The following is a 23883-nucleotide window of genomic DNA, read 5'->3' as shown; positions in this document are numbered from 1 at the left end:
TAGTATGATGAATCCTCTGTGGAGCTGAATTTCTGAAGAAGACATTTTACTGGGCATAAGGAGGTTTTGATAAGATTATGAGAAACGGTACTGCCATGGAATTAGGTGGTTTGTTACGCTCATATAATAAAATAAACGAATTTCATTTTTCTGCATAGAATCTCAATACACTACTCACAAGCTTGATTCTACATTTGCAATCAGCTCAGAGTACAATGACATTAAGGCTGCATACGTAAGCATTTATTTAGAACTAGTCATACCATCATTGAAATCATGCGGCTCTAATGGTAAATACTGATATCTTGCACCAACAGCTTAAACTGCAATAAACTAAATCAAATAAAAATGAAATTTTGATGCCTTTCACCAGCATGCACCTGTTTGTTATTATAGGAAGGCCAAATTAATATTGGATTAGGTTTTATCCCAGTCTTTGTTTTTTTTTTCTTCTAAGAATTAAGGCTTTGTGCCAATAGATGTTCTTCTCAGACTAATAACCAGGAGAAAACACCTTAAATTAGGAAGTTACTAGTTTACTGTGTTTGCACTGCTTTGGCGTTCCTTATAATGCAGGTCAAGTGAACAGACTGTCGACCAAGGAAAAGCAGAAAATAACTTTGAAGCCAATTTTTTGTAGTTTTCTTCCTATATTTGAAATGTTCAAAAAACATTAGAAACACAAAGACTATCAGACAAACAAATCTATGGAAACTGCTAACAAGCCTTTTCAAACTGACATGCCACTAATTAGTTTGGAAGACCACTATAATCTTAGTTCAGCTAACAGCATATTTTATCTCAGCCAACGTATGCATATAAATATGTATAATACCCATGAGTAGAGGCCTGTTTCGCTGGTATGTCTAAAGAGTTTGAGTTTAAAGTTAGAGGAAAACTTGTTCTTATCTGGATGTTTAATAAATGCATAAAAACTTGCTTGCAAAGGGCTAGCTCATGTGTCATGCAAACTGTGTAAGGCTACAGTGGTTTGAAGCAAGCAGGGACTGCGGTTATCCAGCCGGCCTTCAGCAGCATAATGACATAGTCAGCAGGGCTACCAACACATCAGTGCTGGAACCCACCGTGTCTAAACTCACCCTTCCTTCACCTCTTCCCCCAGCATACATTCATGCCCTCTCCATCACCTCCTCCCATCTTTCCCTACTCCTTCACTCCTTCCATCCCCCCAATATCCATCCTCTTTCACCTCCCTCCTAAACCCCCTGTCGTCTTCCTAGATCCCCCCTTCCTGCATACCCCACCTTTTTCCTCACCCTCACCAACACCCCTCGTCCCCTCTTTCGCCCCCCCTTTCCCAATTAGTCTGTCTGTGTGCAGCTACCCAGCCGATCTCTGCCCATCCGCCGGTGCTGGTTCGCTCACCCAGCCCCTCTGGCGAACATGACAAAGAGAGATCCTCAGTATTCAAACAGACACACTACTTTCAAATGCCGAATGGCAGGGTCGACCTGGGTGCAGCTTTAAGCAAAATATTCAAATTTTCAGCCTTTCTTTTTTAAGAATTTGCATGGATATGCATTCATTTGCAACGTGTAAAGGCACAAGGACAGCTGAGCCTTGGTAGTTGAGGGAGAGAGGAAAAAATAAATAATGCAGAATAAAAATGTGTAATGGTCTGAAGCCTCACATGGGCTAAACGTGGTGCAATAAAATTAAGGGGAAAACTGGATAAAAACACAAAGATACAAGCAGAACCCAAGACTCAAAATAGCTGAGAAAACAATAACTGTCAATATTTCAAGTGGAACACAGAATATTTGTGGTATTTACTGTAAATTTCTTATTTCTGCTCTTTGATTTCGAGATCCAATATGGCAACTCCTCAGATCAAGAACAATAAGCTGTGGTGAAAACGTGTATATTTTATAAGACACACTTGTCAGAGTGCGTATAAAATCAATGCTACATGTAGCAACTGTGACTCTAAGTTGAACAACTTAAAAGTGGTGTTTGCATGTAGAAAGTATGGCTTAAAATAATGTTTGCTTTAAGCCATACTTAAGAGGTACTATGAACAATGGCTATTTCAGCATTGCCATATTGGAATCCGGACTTGTCTGAATATATTAACTGGAATGCTGTTAATTTCACCCATGCTCTGCTGGAGTCGCAGTGGCTGAGTAAAGGATGAGGGGATCTTTCCAGACTGATATAAACCGTGACTCCATGTCTCTTCTTTTTCTGAATTTCTTTGTGTTACTTCTTCATATCTTTCAGCCTACTTCATGTTGTCAGATAGGTTCTATTGCATGATTTCTTGACTCTACATGGGGAAATTCCCCTTAATACATTACTTGATAGCATTTTCTGTTATCGGTAAAGTTACATGTGATTAAAATGTTAAAATTTGTTTGGTGATTGTCTGAATGGCTCACATAAGACTTTGAAAAATCTAATACAAGATGGATATTTTTTTAATAACTCCTAGATTACAGCTTTATTCTGGCCATAGGTGCATTTAAACAACAAATATCCACTTTTATGTTAATCATTTTTCGAGATTGAAACTTAATGTAGAAGGTTTTTACAACTTGTTTCCTCTAGGATAATATTCCTTTTATAATTATTATCATTTCAGCTTTATTTATACAGGTAAATCTCAGTGAAACATTAGGTCTTATTTTGAAGTGTGAACTGTTTGCACAGTCAGTGACCCTAACCTTTTTGAGAAGAAAAGGGAATATCACATCCCTTGGGTATATTCAACATGTAACACCAAGATGAAACTTTAACCTTCATTACTGTTTTCATGAAGAATTCAAAAAACTATTTATGAGCCTGAACATCACAGAGGAAGGCAAACACAGAAGAAAGTGGAAAAAAGTGTGAAAATGTCATGAGAAACATATCTGGTGCTAACACAGAGGGGACCTTTAAAATGCAGAAGAACAGATGAAAATGAGTGACAGTGACCCAAAAAAAAAAAAAAAACGTGACAAAAACCAAGCAGAAGGCAAAGAGATGAAATTTAGAGCAGAAATAAAAAAAGACCTGCAGAACTGCAGGGAAAGAAGAAGAACAATGGGCAGAGGTAGTGTCTCCTCTGGACGCTGCAGACCTCAGACCCTGCAGAGATTCCTTTCATTAGGCTTTAATAGTATGCTGCCGGTTTGCCATTCTGACCCGCGCTCTGTGCCGGTAATAAGAACGGCCTTCAGAGCCGGACCAAAGCAACACAGCTGCTTTAGCAGGGGGAAGGTGGGGTGGAGGGTTGGGGTAAGGGGGGCATATGAGCCGATGAGGTGCACTTTTAAAATTGACACGGGGGCGTTACATTTTCACATTCTTGCTCACTCCGTTCCCGCTGATTGGTGAGAGATGGGAGGGAGCAGTTGTGTCTTTCTGGATTATTATTAATTCCCTCTTCATGTTTTTGATCCCAACGACTCCTCTGACGCAGAGCGTCTCCGGTGAACGGGGTTATTGTGATTAACAGCAGTCCTGTGTTATCAGAGCCTGTCTTCAGGAGGTGTTGAAGGTGGCAGATTGATCCTCAGGCCTTCTCAAACACTTGCCAAACCCTGACAGGTACGTTATGTGTTCGTGTATTCATAGCACTCGCATAAGGAGAGACACTGCAGCAAAGGAAGCCGAGTTTCCAAATCTTGCTTCAGGAACCTGAAGGACATAACTGGGAATAAACCAAGGACAAAACGAAGGCTGTGCGTTTGGGCCTCCTGTGAGCCGCTCAACAGCATGTTTCCACAGGCTTCAACCTTACATTCACCTTTAGATTGCAGAAGAAAAAAGTAAGAAGTCATGCATTTTACTGCACTTCTGTCATTCTGCAGTTAAAAAAAAATTAAACACTAAATGTTTCCATTAGGAGGAGTTAAAGGAGGACATTTTGGCTTTATATGTGCACCATTTAATTGTTATTTTATTTCATTGACTCAGTTTAAAAAGATTAACTTTTATATAGATTAATTACACACAAAGTGATTTTTTAGGTGTTTTATTTATAGTAAAGTTAAAGACTATGCTTTAAAGCAGTGGTCTCGAACTCAAGTCCTCAAGGACCGTCCTGCAACTTTTAGGAGTTTTTCTCTGCTTCAGCACACCTGGCTCCAATTTTAGCTCATTAGCAGAGGTCTAAGGGCTTTACTGCAAGCTAGTGAGGCAGCTTAACTATTTAGTTCAAGTGTGTAGGACAAGGGACACATCTAAAAGTTGCAGGACTATGGCCCCCAAGGAATACAGTCAGAGACCACTGTCTTAAAGCTAAAGGAGACTCAAAAGAGAGTGAGCATTAAATTGTCATTGCTAAACAATCCAGCTGCATAGAGCGTTGTATCCAAACGTATTAATGGAAAGCTTAGTGGAAGAAAAATAATATTGTTGAAAAGGATGAACAAAAAAAACACACAGGGATGCATTCAGAACCAAATCTAAACTTGCTGCTTTCCTGGTTTTAATCTACTCCTAAGCCAGAGATGTCAGAAGCATCTTACCTGGAAAATTGACTGGACTGTTGCTAATTTGTCTAAAGTCATGCTTTTTAAGATGAAAAGTAAAATTTGCATTTCATTTCAAAGTCAAAATCACAGAGTCTTGAGAAAAAGTGGAGAGGCAGAGAATTCAAAATGATTGAAGGTCAGTGAGAAGTTTCCACAGTTAATGATATTTTTGGGAGTCATGTTATTGGCCAGCAAGCTCACCTGACCCAAACTCTCTACTGAAGCTATGAAGTGTTGTCAAGAGGAAAATGAAGGACATTAGGTGTGAAAATGCAGAACTTTAGCAGAGCCACAGGATAATCAACTCTGGATCTATTGAAGCATAAATCCATCCAAAACAAGCACTGACCAAGTACTGAGACTATAAACTAAATATACATGTCCATGTCCAATGGCTGGCTGTACCTCAGTCCATGTTTAATTAGAATGATGAAATTCATTAAATCTTATGGGACATTCTAATATACTGAGATCCACCTGGAAGACTAAAACTATCTTCTGGAACTTCCACTGTCCCTGTTTGACACCTGTAAAAGGAGTCAATTCCAACATAACGTTATTTTTTAATGCTTAGTCTACTTTGGACCTACCGATGTTGTGAGGTGAAAGGGCAAACTTCTTAGAGCCAATAGGTATGGACCGTCAACAATAACGATGTGCATTATTCTAGAGCCAATACCCTCTCCTGCCGATGTCCTTTCCACACATCACAGATGGGCTCAGACAGGGCAGAGCGGCAGTATTATGCCTCTGCTGAGATTTTCCACTGAATATATTACCATGTGATGGGGGAGATGTCTCTTTTCCTAACACACACACAATCTCTCTCACACAAACACACACGGTAGTGTTGGGCCAAGAGAGCTGCATATGCCCCAAACATACAAGCATTGGTTTCATTAATGAAGTGCCAGGAGGAGAGAGCGAGATATAGAGATGGCAAGAGTGTGCGTGTTTGTGTGTGCGTGTGTGTGTGTAGCTAGAAGCCAAGGGGGGGATTTCCTTCTTTAAGCTTTCAACTCCCACTGGGCTAAGCTCGACTGTATGAACCCTGATGTGGGCCTGCCTCCAACACATGGCGTCACAAACACATGCACACACACAAATGCACTCACACACAATAAGAACGCATATACAGCAGCTCAGCGGGAGAGCCGTAGCCCAACACGGGGCTGCTAAACATTTGGCTGCGGACGTCTCGTTGACAGATGTACAAGGAATACTGCGAAGAGGGTCAGGTCATTGCTGCACCCTCCACTTCTCCCTTCCTTTTACTGCCCCTGTTTCCAACACCCTATTCCTTTGCCATTCTTTCCATCTCTGTCTGTGATTTGAGCCTTGGGGTTGTGCCATATCTGGGGTAGTTCAGAGAAAATACTTGCTAATTAAGCCACAATGTCCTTTGCAACACAGCTATGTTAACGTGCTGCGGTCGGTTTGGCATCATATATCTAAATATTACTTTTTCTGTTTGAAACAAAACAACTTGAAACCACATAAAGTGTCCTCTTCCTTCCCGTGTATGGCAGTTACCACACTAAGGATTGCTGGCAACTTCAAATTCACAAGCCAAGCTTCACTATGCATTATACACTAATACTGAGCACGGAGTACCGAGAAACCAATATAGAGTGCAAAAACTAATCAAAGCAGAACAATCTATTGACCCAACCTAAACAATGTCCATGTTCTCCATTCTAAAATCTCTGTTCCTTTAATTTGGCACTGTGCATAAAAGCTGCCTTAAAGACCCCAGAGTATAAAAGCAGATGGTCAGTTTATTAGGCAGCCCTACACAACTGCTTACTAGGCATCTAGACACAGGGAAGACAAGTTCTTAGTTCAAACTTAGGATCAAGAAGAGAAGGTAAGCAAATAGCTTTAAGTGACATGAGATTGTCATGAATGTTGGTCTGAGAATTTCAGAAAATGCAGATCCAGTGGGATATTTATGGATAACCATCTGTCACTTTTATAGAGAATGTCCTGAAACAAAAGAAAATATCCTGTGAGTCACAGTTGTGCAACTTGTCTGATGTGGCAGACTGGTATGTGCAATAGTGGCTAAAATAACCAAGTGTTAAAGAAAAAGTTTCTGGAATATTACTGCTGAATACACAACGTACTAAGCCTAACCCAGTCACAGAAGGCCACTTTCGTCAGCTAATAACACCAAACTTACCATACAATTCACAAAGGCTCAACCAAATTTGAAAATAATGGTTTGGAAAATTGCTGACTGTTCCAATTAATTAATTTTGGGTGCAACATTCAGATGGTAGAGAAAGTAAGGACACATTTTCCCTTGTATCAAAGGTTCAGACTGGTGTTGCTGGATATTTCCTGGATATCAATTAAGCTCTGTTTAATTGAAGGGCTTCCAGTTATACAACCTGGCTTATGTGTTTTTAACTGACTAGATTGAGGTTGGGGGGGCATACAGGAAATTTCTGTACCGGACTGAATGCTCCCAGATCTATGTCAGCTCACATTCTTGTCGTCTTGAACCGTCTCAGTTGCTATATGTGTCAAGTGCACAGACAGAAGCAGACAAATACTTTCGGTTTTTCAAAATGAAACTACTCACAGTTTAATAATTAACACCACCAAAATTACAAAACATTTATTTTTCTGACTAGTGCCAGAACTAACTGACCCACAGACCAGTGGCAGTCCAAGTCCCGGAGGTTAAGGATGTCTGCTGTAAAGGCACAGCCTACCTATTGTTGCTGAAGGACAGTGAACTCCCCTTCTAATGGCTTCTTCCATCAGGACAATACACCGTCACACAAAGCCAGTTCCATCTAATAGAGCACCTTCAGGATGTGATGCATCCCATCACTGATGTGCAGCTGATATATATGCAGCAACTGAATGATCCAATCATGTCATCAATATTTAAATAACGTCTCCATCATTATGGAGACAATATTGATCATGTCATCAATATTTAAATAATGTCTCCATCTTTTTATTGAATTTATGGGACAAAGAACCACAGTTATTTTGAAGGCAAACATGCCCAAACATGTACCAGCAATGTGTACCTATGAGCAGGGCTCAAATTCAAATGATTCAGTCAGTTGAGTTGTGATTTATTTTATCAATATTAAAAAGAAGAAAGCTTGAAGATTTTGCATCATCCAAGTGAAAAGCCCAACTGCCGTGCTATAAGAAATTGCATTAAAACTCTCTTTTACAAAAAACTTCAAATATTACATGCATCCAGGGATTCCTTAACCAGAAAACACATTGGTTAATCTCCTGTTCACCTACAGCTTGGGAAACACAAGCAGCTAACGGCTCCTCTCTCTTCTGCCAAAACACACTCCCACTTTCTTTTCTGCCAGTCACTGGTTGATGTTGGAGAGATGTGCGCAACGGGGCGTAAAAGTACTTCCTCTGCTCTGCTTCTCCCTCTCCACCACCGTTCTTCTCCCAGGAAGCCAGCCCCAGAGGTCAGCGCAATCAGGACCCATGAGCAACAACGGGGCCTAGTTAGGCATCCAGCTCAGTGCCCGAGTCAAAGGCCAGCTTAGCGGGGCGAGACTGTCCATTAGACAGGACCCTGAAACACCTCGGGGATCGTAGGTGAAAGGGGTTAGGGAGAAGAATAAAAACAATATCAACCCAGACGCATACACAGATATAGTCTCAAAGACATACAGAGATCATATGAGGCCTTGTTTGACACTGCTGTCAGGATGCAGTGAAGGGGAAAGACAAGACCCTGTGACACACCAAGACATCATAGGCATAAACAAATACACACACATTTAGACCTCTCAACACATGAAAACACAGAGGGGTAAGACAGGATCCTCTTTTTTTTTTTCAAACCAGCCTCCCATACCTCGTACCATGATGCCGTTGCTTTATTTTATAGTCAACAGTGTCACAGTTTGAGAGGACTCAGAGAAACCAGTGTCTAGAGATGGCAGGTAGCTTTACAAACTGCAAATTTTAAACAAGATTTTCAGGCATTTTGTTGCACAAATACACATTTTTAATGATATATTGACTTTCTACATTTTTTTGCAAATAAAAGCAGTAACTCCACACTCTCCACACTTCAGGTTGGGGAATCTGTTGACAAGCCAACTATTATTTAAGGAGTAGTGGTGTAGGTATGGGTTCCTTTGGCTTTCTGTCTTATTAAAGGAAATTCATAAGAACCCTAAACAGTTCTTTGTCACAAGCCATGAAGAAGACCAAGCAACCTTGTGGAAGAAGGTGCTTTGGTAAGGTGATACCAACACGTATCTTTAGCCACCCTCTAGCAGGATGACACTAACCATTCAGTCAGAGCTACAAAAGAAATTTTAATCAAAGGACTAGTCTACATCAACTTTAAAATCTGTGGCAAGACTTAAAATTTAGTGTTCAAACATATTTCCTCATACAGTCTGACTAAACCTGAGCTTTTTGCAAAAAAGAGTGGGTAGAAATGTCAGATATGCAAAGTAACTTTCAGAAAATGGTGCTTTTATAAAGTATTGACAATTTATGAAAACAAAAATGAATTGTTATTTCATTTTGCATAGTCCTCATCGTACCCAAGTAATTCAACCTCCAACCTCAAGTAAACAACCTTAGCTGTTTCATTTTGACTGCAAACATTCCCTTTGACTACTTCAACAACATTTTCTTGTACCTATTGTTTTATTTGCACCTGCTTCCTTTGGGTGTTGTGCAGCATATCATCTGAGGCCCACATATCATTGTGTTCAGGTTAGTATCTGTGACCCCATGCTACCCAACCTTTGCACACCCACATGGACTCCTCCACCAACACATCTCACCCTCCATCTTCTTCTCTCCTCAGGGTCAACACTCAACTCCCTCTGGGACAGAATCACCAATCATGTCCACAGGCTCCTCTCCATTACCTCATTCCCGCAGACCACCTCTTCCTCACCAACCCCATCGACCCCCTGTCCCTGCATCCCCCCCATCCAGAGTCAGTCCACAGAGCTGCAGCCACCAATCACAGCGTGTCAGCCAGACTTGTCCTGATGGAGAATGTTGTCAGAGCAGCTCTCAGAGCTACCTAGGACGAAGCCTCGAGAGACCGTCCTCCTCTTTTCTTCTACTCATCTTTGTCTGTCTCTCAGTGTTTCTGTAATAGATTTACAGAACTACAAGAACCAGTTTGGCCTCAAGTCACATCTAATGAATGTGGCTAGTAGTTTAGACAAAATAATGCAACAGCAGAAATGGGGATGCAAACAATTAATCACGAATAACTGTCGATTACTGATTTGCTAGATTAAAATTAGTTTGATTATTATTAGTTAATCCAATCGATTAACTAATAACGTCTGCTTAGACCTTCTTTAAGTGTTCCAGTTTGGCCACCATCCCTGAAGAGGGCGCCGCTGGTCATGGAGCCAGTTGTAAGTGAAACAAAGATGGCGGAGGGTGCGTCCCTCAACAGGAAAGTGAAACGGTTCAAACATAGTCTGGTGTAGGATGTAAAATGCTCTTTATGAGGGTCTGTTTAGAAATATAAACACTCAACAAGCTCAAGCAGTTTCTGTCCACTTCATTAGCATGGAGTGGCAAATAAAGTCTGCCGTGAATATCTCTCTGTTCATGTGGGATTAAGTGTGTCACGTTTTATTCTTTTCATATTTTCTTTTCAACAACCTAAGAAATTCTCGTTTTGTTATATTTTATATACTGTATATGTCTTAGTTTAATAAAGTGAGAAAACCACAATTCTTTGTTTATTCAGTCAGTATTTAATACAGCTGACAATATTTTTAAAAAATATAATTATGTGCTCTTTTAAAATCCAATATATTATGAAAACATAGCCGTTTGTGTTATGGAAAGAAGGTCAACTCGGTAGACAAGAGAAAGCTTTTTTAGGAAAATGATCACTTATCAATTACGGTAATCAGTAGTCGATTAATAACATCAATCAACTTTAGATTATTTAATTAATAACTTTTATCTCTAAACAGAAATAGATAAACAATATAATAAAATTATACACGTTTTTATTGCCAAAATGTCTAGGTCTGGGACAGTCAGAGGTAGAGGCAGACAGTGTGATTTAATTTGTTTGTATTTACCACTTAGCAAGTGTTTATTTTGGATCCTCGATTAAACTCTGAATTCTTTGAATCAGAAAGGAATTTAATGATTAAAGAAGCAAGGAAGCATTTATCCTTCTAAGACGATTAAACCCAATGTAAAACTCAAACAGCATGTTTTAAATAAGAGCTACCGGCCTGTTTTTCCAAACATATGAACAATTTCTTTGATAAAGTCAATGACTCCTCCCTGCAGAGCCCTCATATTCTAAATTTGCTGAGATCATAAAGCTGCATGACAGGAAGTCAACAATTGCTTATAAAGGAACTGGGAAATTTTGGAAAGCTTTACAAATTGATTATACATAGCCGTACGTGTCCATATCAAAGCAGAGATATTTCTTTAGTATCGAACTCTCACATGCAACCTTGGCATAAATGAAAGCAGCGTCTCGTACAGTCAGCTCGGCGCAGTATGCAGCAGCAAGATCAAAGGTTCCTTATTACAGTAAAATGTGCGGAATAGCCACGGAGAGTTAACATCAACTTTAGTTTACAGTTCATGTGGGGCCTTGGAGTGAATTCTATTTATAATTCAATATTTCCTTTACTCCTCCCTTGATACTACCAGACTGGTAGAAAAATAAATGTAATTTGTGTGTAATTTGCATTTGCAATATCTCGTAGCAGTATTCTGTGAGGCAAAAGGATAAGAATTGTGGAAGGAAGGGGGTTGATGACCACCCAAGGTGGAAAATACAGTAAACCCAAAGATGAATACATATGCATGGAAATAAAATGAAGGTAAAGAGAAAGAACTGAACAAAGACGATGAGGGCAAACATTAAGAGTTCCTTTATGATTTTAAAACAGATTGACATTGAAAGCCTATAAAAACATGCAGTTAAGTTTTCATGTCAGTTCTTAAACTGAAAAAGTGTGTAGAGAGAGAAAGAACACATACAGGAAGCAAGACCATAATTTAGTCCAAACAGAAGACAAGTTAGATAAACAGCAAGACTACAGTCCTTTTTTTAAGCATGTCAAATATCTTCAGGTTTCTAATAATTTTAAAAACTAAGTCAAAGTATTCCTGAGCCATTTTTACTTTGTGCCATGTGTTTTCCAGGCAAGCAATGCACAAAAAACTAGTCGTACTCTCGATGTAAAATTAGATTGATCGTTTTCCTATTACTCCAGATTCCAGCAGTGATAGTTTCATGCAGGTTGTTGTTGGTGACCCAAATGTAACAATATGTAATGCATTGTGTATTTCTCTATCAGAACCAGCATCAACGTCTTTGTGAATTTGAGCTGCTGGGCTACACATAGAGGCATCAACCTATCAATGGCCATAATATTATGTCTAATCAGTGTATTCCACTCTGAAAACTAACTGTAAAACATAATCACAGACTAGGGGGAAATAACACCCCTGAAGCCAATCACGCTATTTTCTTTTTAAGCACATACATACAGCTATTTGCATTAGTGTATGTTTGTGTGAGCATCTTACTGAGGAGATACTAACAGCCTTAGTTTCTGTGTTTGTGAAGCTTGCAGAGTGTTTATCGTATCGTCATCTGTTCTTCACAGGAGAAGTCGGCCACCAGCGCTACATACGCCATGCAGGGGTTAGCTAGATGGAACTGGTTGTATCCTGTGTCTATTCTGTCTGCTGATTTCCCCTCAATAATTTTGGGATGAGATCTAAGAGAAAACAGACAGATTTCCATCTGTCTGCTTCATTTGCAAAAACATAAAAAAGACAAGAAAAAAACCCTCTTATGATTCAAATATATGCTTTAGCCACCTCTCCTTTCCCCTCCCTCTCTCTTACATCTTTCCATCTCTATCCAAGTGGCATCTGTAGATGACCAGGGCATGGAGAGTCTCAGGGGCTAAAGGAGGAAAAGAGGAAGGAGGGGGGGGGGGGGGAAGACGAGGAAAAACAGGAAGAGAAAGAGAGAAAGAGGCAGCAAGCCCCTCTCACTTCAGATTTGCCTAGCACCACCCCGGCGTGTCAGCCAGCCTGCAGTCTGTTCTCCTTTGAGCTTTCTATTCTACCACTGAACAGAAAAAAAAAATCAATTCATATTTCCATAATCCACACTCCTCTCTGTCTACATGCCTTCCCTCCCTCCATCCCACTCTGTCTTCCTCCCTCTTTCCGTCTCCCTCCCCTGGGGAAGACTAACCCCTCCACCTCGATCCTACGGCCTACAAATGTCATTACGCTGCGCAACAATAACGGCCTAAACAAAAGGAGGCCTTGCTCTGAGCTCTGAGTCCCTCTGCAGAGACTGTTGGCTGCTGCTGCCATATGCTGGCCAGCTCAGGCCACAGAAGACAGAGACTGTGGCTAGAGGACTCCAGCCTTCAGCTCCACAAAGGAGGAAAAGACCCCTAATCCTGGTAATGAGGCCTGTGAATACCGCCTTTATGTATATGAGGGAAAGAGACCAATCCCTTTGTATACAGCACACTAACTACACAACTTAAGGACCATCTTATGCACACAAACAACTGACTGAAAGAGAAGTGGGGATGTTGGAGATACAAGACGGATGAGGCTCAAGTAAACACAAACACATCTTTCTTAGATTCAGATATGTATAAATCTCTAACCGTTTTCTTTTCTTTATGTCTTATTCTGATAGCATGCCTTGGTTCTTGTGGGGCAGATATAAATTGCCTGAAGCATCTTTCTACAAGTCTGTTTATTCCTCAAAGTGGATCAGAGAAGCAGTAGAGTTGTTTAAACCTAAGTGCCAGACTGCTGTGTAAACTACAGCGGGTGTTTTTTGAACCTGTTTACGTTACCTTGCACATTTATTTCTACAGTCACCTGTCAAATACTTCGATTTCTGTTCTCTGGCCACTTTTAGCTGAATAAAAACCTGCATGGTTTGGTTTTCTTTGGCCATTTGCTGCACTTAGACGAAACCCATAGAGATTAAGCATGTGATGCTCACTGGTATCAAGATACAACACTCAAAGAGTTCAAAGTCCTTTTAACATGATGACAGAGTTTCACACAGCAGTGTAGTGGAAAAACTGCACTGCCTCTCCCCAAACCTTTACCTCTGGACTGCCAGTCAGCTGGCTGAAAGGGGGCTCCTTACACTTCTTTCCCCATTTTCAAGAAAGAGAAATTCAGCAATTTGGAAATATTTCAAGTCATGATGTGGAAACATTAGTGCCATCCATCACTCTAATTTTATGCTGTTTTGAAACTACAAACTGACTACCTTACCAGGCTAGCTTGGTAAGCTATAGCCTACCATGTTAGCCTGCTAATATCAGCTTGATTTACTTAGCGTCAGCAGAATGACAATACGTTTTTGAAAACTGCTACTAAATTCAGTGATTTAAATTTATGTTGAATTTTTTATTGAAACAATATTAGATACAGTAGTAAGAACACTTCTATTTGTACTTAAAAATTAAGCCTTTAGCCTTCTTGATGTCATACATACCCACTGATTACCTTGAATCTGTCTGACCTGAAGTGTAGTTCAGCTTACTATTTGGATTTTTATGACATTTTCTTACTCAAACATTCTATCAGGGTAAAAAGTAGTAGCAATCTCATGTTCTGTAGTTACTTTTCCTCTGCTTGAATTTAGGTATTTGTACAGGTGTAATAAACTGTTAATGCTTACATCCAAATAAACAAAAATGAAAAGTGATGTTTGGGAATTGACTTAGCCAGAATTCAGAATTAAATCTGATTCAGGGGGTGTGAACTGGAAAGATCTTCACAATCCACAGCTTTATAGAGTAAAAGTGAGACAATATTGACAGTTGGAGATTTATTATGGTGAAAGACTTCATGCTGTAGACTAAACACTGAAATACATGGTTTAACAAAGCATTGGTTCAAGGATATGCACACATTGCAGCTTTCTCATGTTCTTAGAATTCTCTCACTAACAGTACTGTTTATTTTCCAGGTCAATTGTAAGAATATATATATATATATATATATATATATATATATATATATATATATATATATATATATATATATATATATATATATATAAGTAGCCAAAACATTGATTACACACCTATCAAAATTTCAGCAGTTTGAGACATAAAAAATTAAGAGTTTCTATTAATGCTATTTATAGTATTAGTATAGGATGTAGATATTATGACTGTAATATGCTACATAATTTTATCACCAGTGCAAATACTGAAATTCTTCCACAAACCACAGATCAGGACTTGTCACATGCTGATAAAGCACAGGAGACTGATTCAATCTCATGTGCTGCTTACACAGTTATACTAATATACTCCTGTATTAAAGCATGTGAGATCATTCTGATCAACTTGGATCTAAAGTGTTTTGCTCTGGAGGTGAATTCAGGCAGGGAAAATAAAACAGACACCCTGCTGAGGCGGAATATTTTTCTTGGAGGGAAAGAGCAGGCCTTTCAAATAAAATCCGATCAAATCAAGAGCGCTTACCGTCCCCTCGAGACAGCTGCTAAAATCTGTGACTGGCATGAAGGATAATCTAGTTCCTGGGTCCTATTTAGTTGTTTATAATATAATGATGCTGAGTTCATGTTCAACAATGTTAAGTGCAGCTAAATGAAGTGACAGGAGGTAACAGAGGTAAATACTGTAACAAAGCAGCGCTAAAAGAAAATCCCAGGATTATGCATCACTCTTTCTTGACTGATTTGAATATAACTAAATCAATGATCATTATTGTAACAGATATATGGTAAGTATAAAGTAAACTTGATTTATTTTTATCTTTTTATGAGCTCTAATGTAGTAGGTCAAGAGCTTACTATGATACATCACACCAGTACAGTGAATCTTTGGACAACAAAGAATCAGAAGCATAAAATGTCAACCAAACTTAACAATTTTAAATATTAAGATTTTGAGCCTCTTGGAAGCTAGAAACTTGTCCCCCTGCACCCTCACACACATTCAGTGAATGCAGGTAATAAGACTCTGGTGAGGACTTTGTTACCATCTAAAGCATTTTTAGTTTTAGTTTCATGTTATAGAAGGCTAAAGAAAAAAAAAGAAAACAACACTTAAAGACAACTAAAAAGCAGCTCTAATGTACAATAATTAAACAAATGGCTTAACATTCTAACAGAACAGTAAATTAGAACTTTTCTTCTCAAATATTGACTTTGTCACACTCACTATTTTCAAATGATCTTGTAGAAAAAATGAAGTCTTATGGTACGGTTACATTTTAACCCTAGTTAACAAGTTAAAGGCCAACTTACTGTTTCCATCGAGTTTAAGATATTTTGAAACCTTAATTTTATATACATGAATTTAACACTTTTTATAATTTTATATACATTTAATTAAATAGTTCCTAAAGAAAAATCAGAATTGGCTAAAATGAATGAAAAAAATCTCTGACCCCATGTCTGGCTCACAAAAATAATAAACATTTTCAGAAAATAGGGTTAGGGTTAAGGATCATTTACATACATTTTTAGTAATATTTCATTTGCAGCACAAAGTTGAAAATACTTACCTTAAACTGTCTTATAAAGACGACAATGTATTTCGGACTGAAACTAAATGCAGTAAATACGAGACAAAAGGAGGAATGACGAGAAGAGCAAAAAAAGAGATGGAGAGGAGAAGGAAAAAGGAAGAGAAAATAGAGGTGTGCATTCCTGTCACGGATGCATGATAATTACAGATTCACCATTTATTGAAGACCTGCTCACTGCTTTTCATTACCAACCACAGACATACAGTCAGGCAGAGAAGGATGGTTGGGGATGAGGAGGAGGAGGAGGAGGAGAGGAAGCACCTGAAGGAGAGCGGTGGTGGTGATAGGTGCTGGGGGAGGTTACCACAGGAAGGCAGGGTGAGTTTGGGCATGAGGAAAAAGGAAGAGAGACGGCAGAGGAGGAGGAGGAGATGGCGGTGGTGGTGTTGGCGGTAGAGGTTGTCTGTAACACTGAACGAGTGAGAGATTTGGAGAGAGTGGAAAAAGAAAAAGCAGAGTGTGTTCCAACCTGGTCTGTGTGGTCCTGGGGGAAGCTCCACAGCACGGTTGGATCTAGAGGTAATTGACAGACAGCATTAATCAGCGGGTGAGAAACACACCGTCTTCGCTAGCTGCCTCAGATCACATACATATTAATGAGAGGGGTGGGGGCAAGGGTGGCTGCTGCGAGCCTGTGCACGCACACACACTCATATGCTGACATGCACACACACTCACATGGAGCAGCGCACACTGAAAGACAAGAGAGTATCTAGGCTGACTGTGTTGTAAATATGCAAATCTATATCCTCAGTGTAGATATGATAGCTGATATTATACACCGAATCATGCACGTTTAACAAAGTCACAATAACACACTCTGGTTTATTTGCTTAATTATTCCTACATTGATGCAAGCTTTGCTGTTTTGCTGGGATGTAAATCTTAAACCAAAAGGTTGATTCCTATAAAAGGGTTCTGATTTCTATTTTCAGTAAACAACAGAATAACATAAATGAGAGATTAAATGGGATTATCATTGGATTTGCAGATCAAGTAAATTACCTACTTACAATAAATACTGTTTTGTTCGATGCAAAAGCTTAGCTGGTTTTGATAAACACTATTATTCAAATTTTTTGAGTGAACAGTAGGAGCTGATCAGGTGAATAAAGACATTTCTGAATATTTGCGCATATCATCTGAGTGAGTGGGTGAGACTCAGTGGGAATTTATTACTGTTTTGAACAAATAAGGCTGAGACTTGTCAAAGTAACTAAATTTACATAATTTTCTTAATTTAGATGGTGGCAAAGAGCAAAAAAAAAGGAATGAGAAACTGAAAGGTCACTAAAACCAACTGGTCGAAGCTCAAAAATCAGACCTTAGGAAACAGTATTTTTTTCATTCCTGCTGCTGCACAACTAAAGAGGCAGAACTTTTAGCGGATAACAGGAAGGCTGATTGAAATAAAGCCAAGCTACACTGCTCTCTAATTCCATTTTAAGCTTCATCACTCATGGATTTAGAAATGTCAACCTAAGTTACTGTTAGGGTCTACGTTCAGTAGAATATATAAACAAAGATAACATTATGGTACAACTAGCTACACTAAACAATTAACACTATAAGATACTGAAGCCAGATGAGAAAGTCAACTCTAATAATGTTTTTACTGTAAAATAACAGGAAATCCTGTTTTACAACAGGTGTGCATGGCATAATGTTAGGTTTGCTCCTAATATCTATAAATTACAGACTTAACGGCAGCATTAACAGTGTTTAAAATATACATATTTTAATGCTCAAGTTCTTATATGTCATACTTTAATATAGTTGGTAAAGAAAAATGACAATAGGCTTATTGTCTATTTATCTATTGTAAATCCGTTTCAGTAGGACAAAGTTAGACAAAAACTTGAGAAAGGAACAAAGGAAAGAATTAGCAGTTTCACTTTCTTATTAACTTGTGTTTGAGTTTTCACACCATAGAACCAGTTTGTGCCATGTGTTCGAGAGCAGGCGGGCGCCCAGCTATAGTCTGAACACGGGGGTTATCTGGTAAACATGGCTTCCACAGCTCTGAGTTCACCCAGTGACCCTGGGAGGAACAGCAACGATTTAAGCAGACCAGCTTTTGCGTGCCAAGTTCACTGTCGCAGATGGACTACAGAGTAAAAAATAAACACGTCTACATCTCTGCTCAAAGAAAATTGAATGAGTGAACGAGAAGAAATTTTAAAAGAAACAGAAGTCTTAAACAATTGTGAATAAAAACCAATAGAAGAAATCAAATGAAAAGCCAACATGTAATCACACAGTGTTAGGAGAGGCTTCATGGCTAACAACCCAGGATGTCTGTGAGAATCAGAAACACAATGGCAGCGTACACGACGGAGCGGCAGCAGAACCCGTGGTGCCTTACGTAATCCTATTGGATGATTTCATGGGTCTCATCCTGAAAAGAGCAGCCCAGTAAAAAAAAATAATAAAGAGAACACCAGACCTCAAAGCTCAGCAATCCAACTATGACTACCCCCTTTCTTTCTAGCCTATGATCTGGCACAGTCAGGGCTATTTTATGGTGATTTAGTGGGTGAGAGAATGGAGACGCTTGCTGGCGATGAATGACAGACATGAAGAGGGACAGGAAGTCTGGAGACGAGAGAGAGCCTGAGAAGACATGGGAACATGGAGGTTTGTTGTGCAGAGCGGCTACTTTTAGCACTCAAAGTTGTGTGGGGGTTCCACTAACAAGAACCACTATAATTATATTCCTGTTTCTTATTGCTTTTAACCATGTTTACAGCTTAAATGGTGGACACCAATGTGGAGAACATGACTGAACACAAAATAAAGTTGTGAAAAAAGGTACAACAAAAATGAGCAAACATGCCTCTAAAATAGTGTCTCTCTCTTAACCAACTCACATTTTTTGACAATCATGGTTCCAGATAGATGGATGGAGGGGGAAAAACAGACAGGCGGACAAACTAACAGACCCGGAGAGGCAACCCACTTCTTCATGTAGAGTTAATGCAGATCTTCACATTTAAATCATGCAATTGAAAAACACATTTGAAATTGATTATGAAGATGGCACAAAGCAGAATAAAAACAGTATTAGAAACATGCTGAGAACCTTTTAGGGAACTCTTCAGAAGTTTATATGATTTCCTACCAAGTCAATGAAGCATCTGACGCATGCACTGCCTACATCACGATTACATCAATAAAGTTTCTAAACTTTGTCCTTTCAATAATTTTCTTTCTGACAAATTTTAGATGGAATAACTCCACCTTTGAAATGTCTTGACAACTTCTTGATAACTTAACAACTCAATAATATCTTGGCTTTATGTTCTGATGTGTTTTTATTTTACATAGGAAGGAAAGTACAGTAAGGAAATATTTTGCTTGCACTAAGCAGTAATATTAAGCCAAAGTAGGATTTTGTTTTTCAGAATATTTGCCCTTTACACAGGAACAGACTTTTTTTCTCCTGCTGGGTGTATATCAGGACGTACAGCTCTAACAAAAAACTTTAACATGAACATGTAAATACATGTCGCCTTTTCATCCCATTCACTCCAGGTTCCTTCAGGAGCTTATTTCTCCTATTTCAACTGCTAATCATTTTTCTTCTGGATTCCCTGTCGTTTGTCACCATCTTCTCCCTCCATGATTTTTCTCAATTAACACATATTTCTGCTTCATTTCAGGACTTCATCTCCTGAAATGGTAAGCATCACTCCGCCATGCTTACCTAAGACATTTTACAACACAACTCTTTCCCCTCCTACTACTTCCAGATGTCTGTCATATTCAGGTTTGCACACCCCCTGCCTCCTTCTCTATTTTTCGCACTTCATGCACCCCTCCGTTGAAGGTGTTGGGTGAATGGTGGGTGTAGAAAGGATGCTGAAGGAGTTAAAGCTGAGAGTTGAAGGTTACAGAGGTGAAGAGATCCCTGCTGCTCTACCGAGGGACACAAATGTCACCACGACAGATCTTCAATATTTAGCTATCACAGTTTTGAAATGTCCACGTCAGCTGTTTCTTCTGCTCAAAAGGTAAAATTTAATTGAAATCCAAGTTTTGTGAGAGATTTCTGTTTTTTGCATTAGCATTGACCTGATGATCCAAAAACTACTGCCAAGAACAGTCATTAGTAGGCCTGTCGCAATTATCGGCATTATCGTCTCTTCCGGCCTTTTTCTCTTTCTGTTGATGACACCGAATGAAAAAGGGCTCTGCTCCGGTGCTCTCCACTGACCCTCCCTTCCACATTTCCTTAGTGTAAAGCCCAGCGCACACTAAACGATCTTAGAGCTGTCTGCCGATTGTCGGCCCATTTTCAAAACCTGACAGACCACACATTAGCCGACAGAAATCCTAGCTATAACGGTTCGATCGAGTTCGTTCCTGCCATGTGGTGTCCAACAATGGGCACAAAATAATGGCTACAAGTCCAGTGAACTAATTTTAAAACCAGACATTACGGTGGCCGACAGGTGCAAATGCGCAGCAAAAGAGAAAACATGCAAACAAAAAAGAAGACACCCCCGAATGAAATGCAGCAAATAAAAAGAGAGACGCAAACACCCCCAAATGAAATGCAGCAAATAAAAAGAGAGACGCAAACACCCCCGAATGAAATGCAGCAAATAAAAAGAGAGACGCAAACACCCCCAAATGAAATGCAGCAAATAAAAAGAGAGACGCAAACACCCCCGAATGAAATGCAGCAAACAAAAAGAGAGACGCAAACACCCCCGAATGAAATGCAGCAAATAAAAAGAGAGACGCAAACACCCCCGAATGAAATGCAGCAAACAAAAAGTGTTGAAAACGGAAGTGCTCCAGACCACTAGGGGGAGTCAAAGAAAATAGTATTCATTTCTATGGGACCAGATGCAAGATTCTTCTTCTTCTTCTTCTTGGTATTTATTGGCGGTTGGCAACAAACTTACAGTAGCATTACCGCCACTTACCAGTATGGAGTGTGGTTCGAGATGGTCTATAAACTTTCACTTTCTACCTTTTCCCTCCATTAACTCCTGATTAAACATACCCCCACACATACACACCTGCTTATATTATCCAACTTGCTTATAACTTTATATACCCCTCTTTGATATTCTTTACACATTCACACCCAACTTGCTCTACTCATATCCTATGAAATAGCTTTGTTTTTTTAAGATACCGAATAATTATTTGAATATGTCTACTCCCGAAATCTCTCCTCAAAAATTCTATTAAATTAAACCTTTCTTTAATACCTACACACTCTCTCAGCATGCATCTTCTCTCTTCTTCATACTTACAACACTCTAAAATAACATGCTCTATTGTTTCAGACTTCTCACAATAATCACACTTTCCAGATGCAAGATTCAGAGAGATACCTTTACTTTCTTTCAAATTTCTTTCTCTGAATCTTGCATCTGGTCCCATAGAAATGAATACTATTTTCTTTGACTCCCCCTAGTGGTCTGGAGCACTTCCGTTTTCAACACTTTTTGTTTGCTGCATTTCATTCGGGGGTGTTTGCGTCTCTCTTTTTATTTGCTGCATTTCATTCGGGGGTGTTTGCGTCTCTCTTTTTATTTGCTGCATTTCATTCGGGGGTGTTTGCGTCTCTCTTTTTATTTGCTGCATTTCATTCGGGGGTGTTTGCGTCTCTCTTTTTGTTTGCTGCATTTCATTCGGGGGTGTCTTCTTTTTTGTTCGCATGTTTTCTCTTTTGCTGCGCATTTGCACCTGTCGGCCACCGTAAGACATTAATCAATGCTTTACTACAATCTACCTGCAATGCATGTGGCTCTAGTGTCAGTCCTGACTGAATGAAAATCATTAGAACCTATTTACATCACGTTAACGAAGAACAGCTGAAAAGTTACCGGGTTTATCAACTGCGGTAGCAATTTCGCTCCAACTCCTCCCCTTGTCATTTCTGCATTCTTTGCATGTTGAATAAACATTAATGTTGTTTCCACGTCGGCTGGACTTCGGGTTGCTCCGTGTCAGCTGTTTGGGATTCCCCGACGTAATTTCCCCTCAGAAAACACGGAGGAGAATCCGCGCTTTCTGATTGGCTACCTGTCACATTCAACAGGCTGCGTTAAAGATCCCAGTCGGGGAAAAACCCCTGATTTAGATCGGAGCGGCAACAACGATCTACCGTAACACACCACACAATTTTAGGAAGACCAACGATCTAAGATTGTCATAAGGGGAAAAATAGGAGCAAAAAATCATATAGTGTGAACTATTGCATCAGGTAGTCGATGTGCCCATCTTCTCTATTTAAATCTAATTATTACTGAAGGGCAACATAATATACAGACTTCATAATCTGCACTCTTTAGGTTGAATGCAGTATTTATTTCCACTTTGGCTTTATGTTGTTTAGTTTTTATCAAGTACATTTTTTATTAATGGAGTCTGAGAATCCATTTTGTTTTTGGTTGTTTTGTTTATTTTGTTTATCAGTTCCAGTGTTAAATATTCTTTTGAAAATAAAGTGCATCTGTCTTTGGCAGGAAATCACATGCATTATTACGTCATTTCCATTAAATCGGTGTAAAAAGATCTTCAGACAATATTATCGTTTATCGCAATAATTTTTTGAGACAATTAATCGCTCAGCAAAATTTGCTATCATGACAGGCCTAGTCATTAGCAATTTATGTTTGAGGAAAAGATGGCATCCCACCATGTGAGAAAGCATTTTACTATTATTTCAAAACAAAGAAAAAATGTTGGAGTTGTCTTTAGCGTCTTATTTTAGTGATTAGTGCATTTTGTGGCTAGCTTTACTAAAACAGCAAGTATTCTAGAGTTTTCCAAAGGGAAAACCATCATTTCCAAATACAGGATTTTTCACAACAGACAGGTCAAAAAGAAGAAAAAGGGCAACTTTTCCAAAATATGGTTAGTTTTCCTGTTACCTGCTGCTGAAAATCTCTTTTGCAGCCTGAATCATCTGTGGATGTTTCAACTTGCCAAAGATCCAAGTTGAGGCATTTAGTCTTTTTTATGAGTTCCCACCATTTTTGTGTTTCCAGAAACTTACATTCCATCGCGTCACAAACTCTGAAAATGCCTCATTTTGTCTGTTAAAACTTTTACACAGAGCTTAGGTAAGGTAGATTTACTTTGGAAACTGGAAAAACAGAAGTTTTGGAGAACAATGCAGGCTTGTGTAGTCAAAAATAAATCTGTACAGTTAATGGAAATAGGAAATTCTACAAAACATTTGCATTATACAAAAGTCTTTCCTTGAACAACATATGCGCATCAGAATTGAACTGATAGATTTCTAACAAGGTTCTTGTTCTTTTTCACATTGTTACCCTCTTTGCAGCTGCTTGTGCACACATCCATCGTTCACACTAAGACCTACTTGAATGATACATTTATTCAGAAAAAATACTCTGTCACCTCCATCAATGCCAAAAACAAAAAAAGGCTGAATATGTTTTTATTGGATTTTCTACAGCTGACACAATCTATAAAAAGTTGTTGGATGCAGCATAAAAACAGTCAATTTTATGTGACACTAGTGGCAGCAAGACTGACAGAATGAAAACAACCTATAGCATATATCACCCCAGTGCGATGTAAACAAATCCAATGGGTGAGAATTGAATTGAAATCACCTATTGAGAGTTAGATTCCTCCATTCACACCCAGGAAAATCGAGATGGGCGAATGTGACGAAAAAGCTCAAGAAGTGACCACTGGTGCCTGCGTGCAGCGTGTGTGAAAATGTGTACTGCATGAGTAGATATGTGTTTACAGATGGATAGCAAGCTCAGGAGTGAGTATTTACAGTACAGTGACTTGTCCATTGATCCCTGAG

The 23883-nt window shown here is 39.2% G+C and overlaps 1 protein-coding gene across 2 annotated transcripts in view; it reads right to left on the bottom strand.

Moving 5' to 3' along the window:
- dennd1b (DENN domain containing 1B) overlaps positions 1-23883 on the bottom strand; it is a 141091-nt gene that overhangs the window by 95752 nt on the left and 21456 nt on the right. For both annotated transcript variants that reach the window (XM_023339654.1, XM_014469446.2), the window contains exon 3: positions 16543-16586. In XM_023339654.1, coding sequence (XP_023195422.1) covers positions 16543-16586 — 44 coding nt within the window. The remainder of the gene's footprint in view (positions 1-16542; positions 16587-23883) is intronic.

Source organism: Xiphophorus maculatus, chromosome 9 (genome assembly GCF_002775205.1).
Source record: "Xiphophorus maculatus strain JP 163 A chromosome 9, X_maculatus-5.0-male, whole genome shotgun sequence".
Classification (NCBI taxonomy): domain Eukaryota; kingdom Metazoa; phylum Chordata; class Actinopteri; order Cyprinodontiformes; family Poeciliidae; genus Xiphophorus; species Xiphophorus maculatus.
The sequence above is the reverse complement of the archived record's forward strand: the minus strand, read 5'-3'. Positions and strand labels throughout refer to the sequence as shown.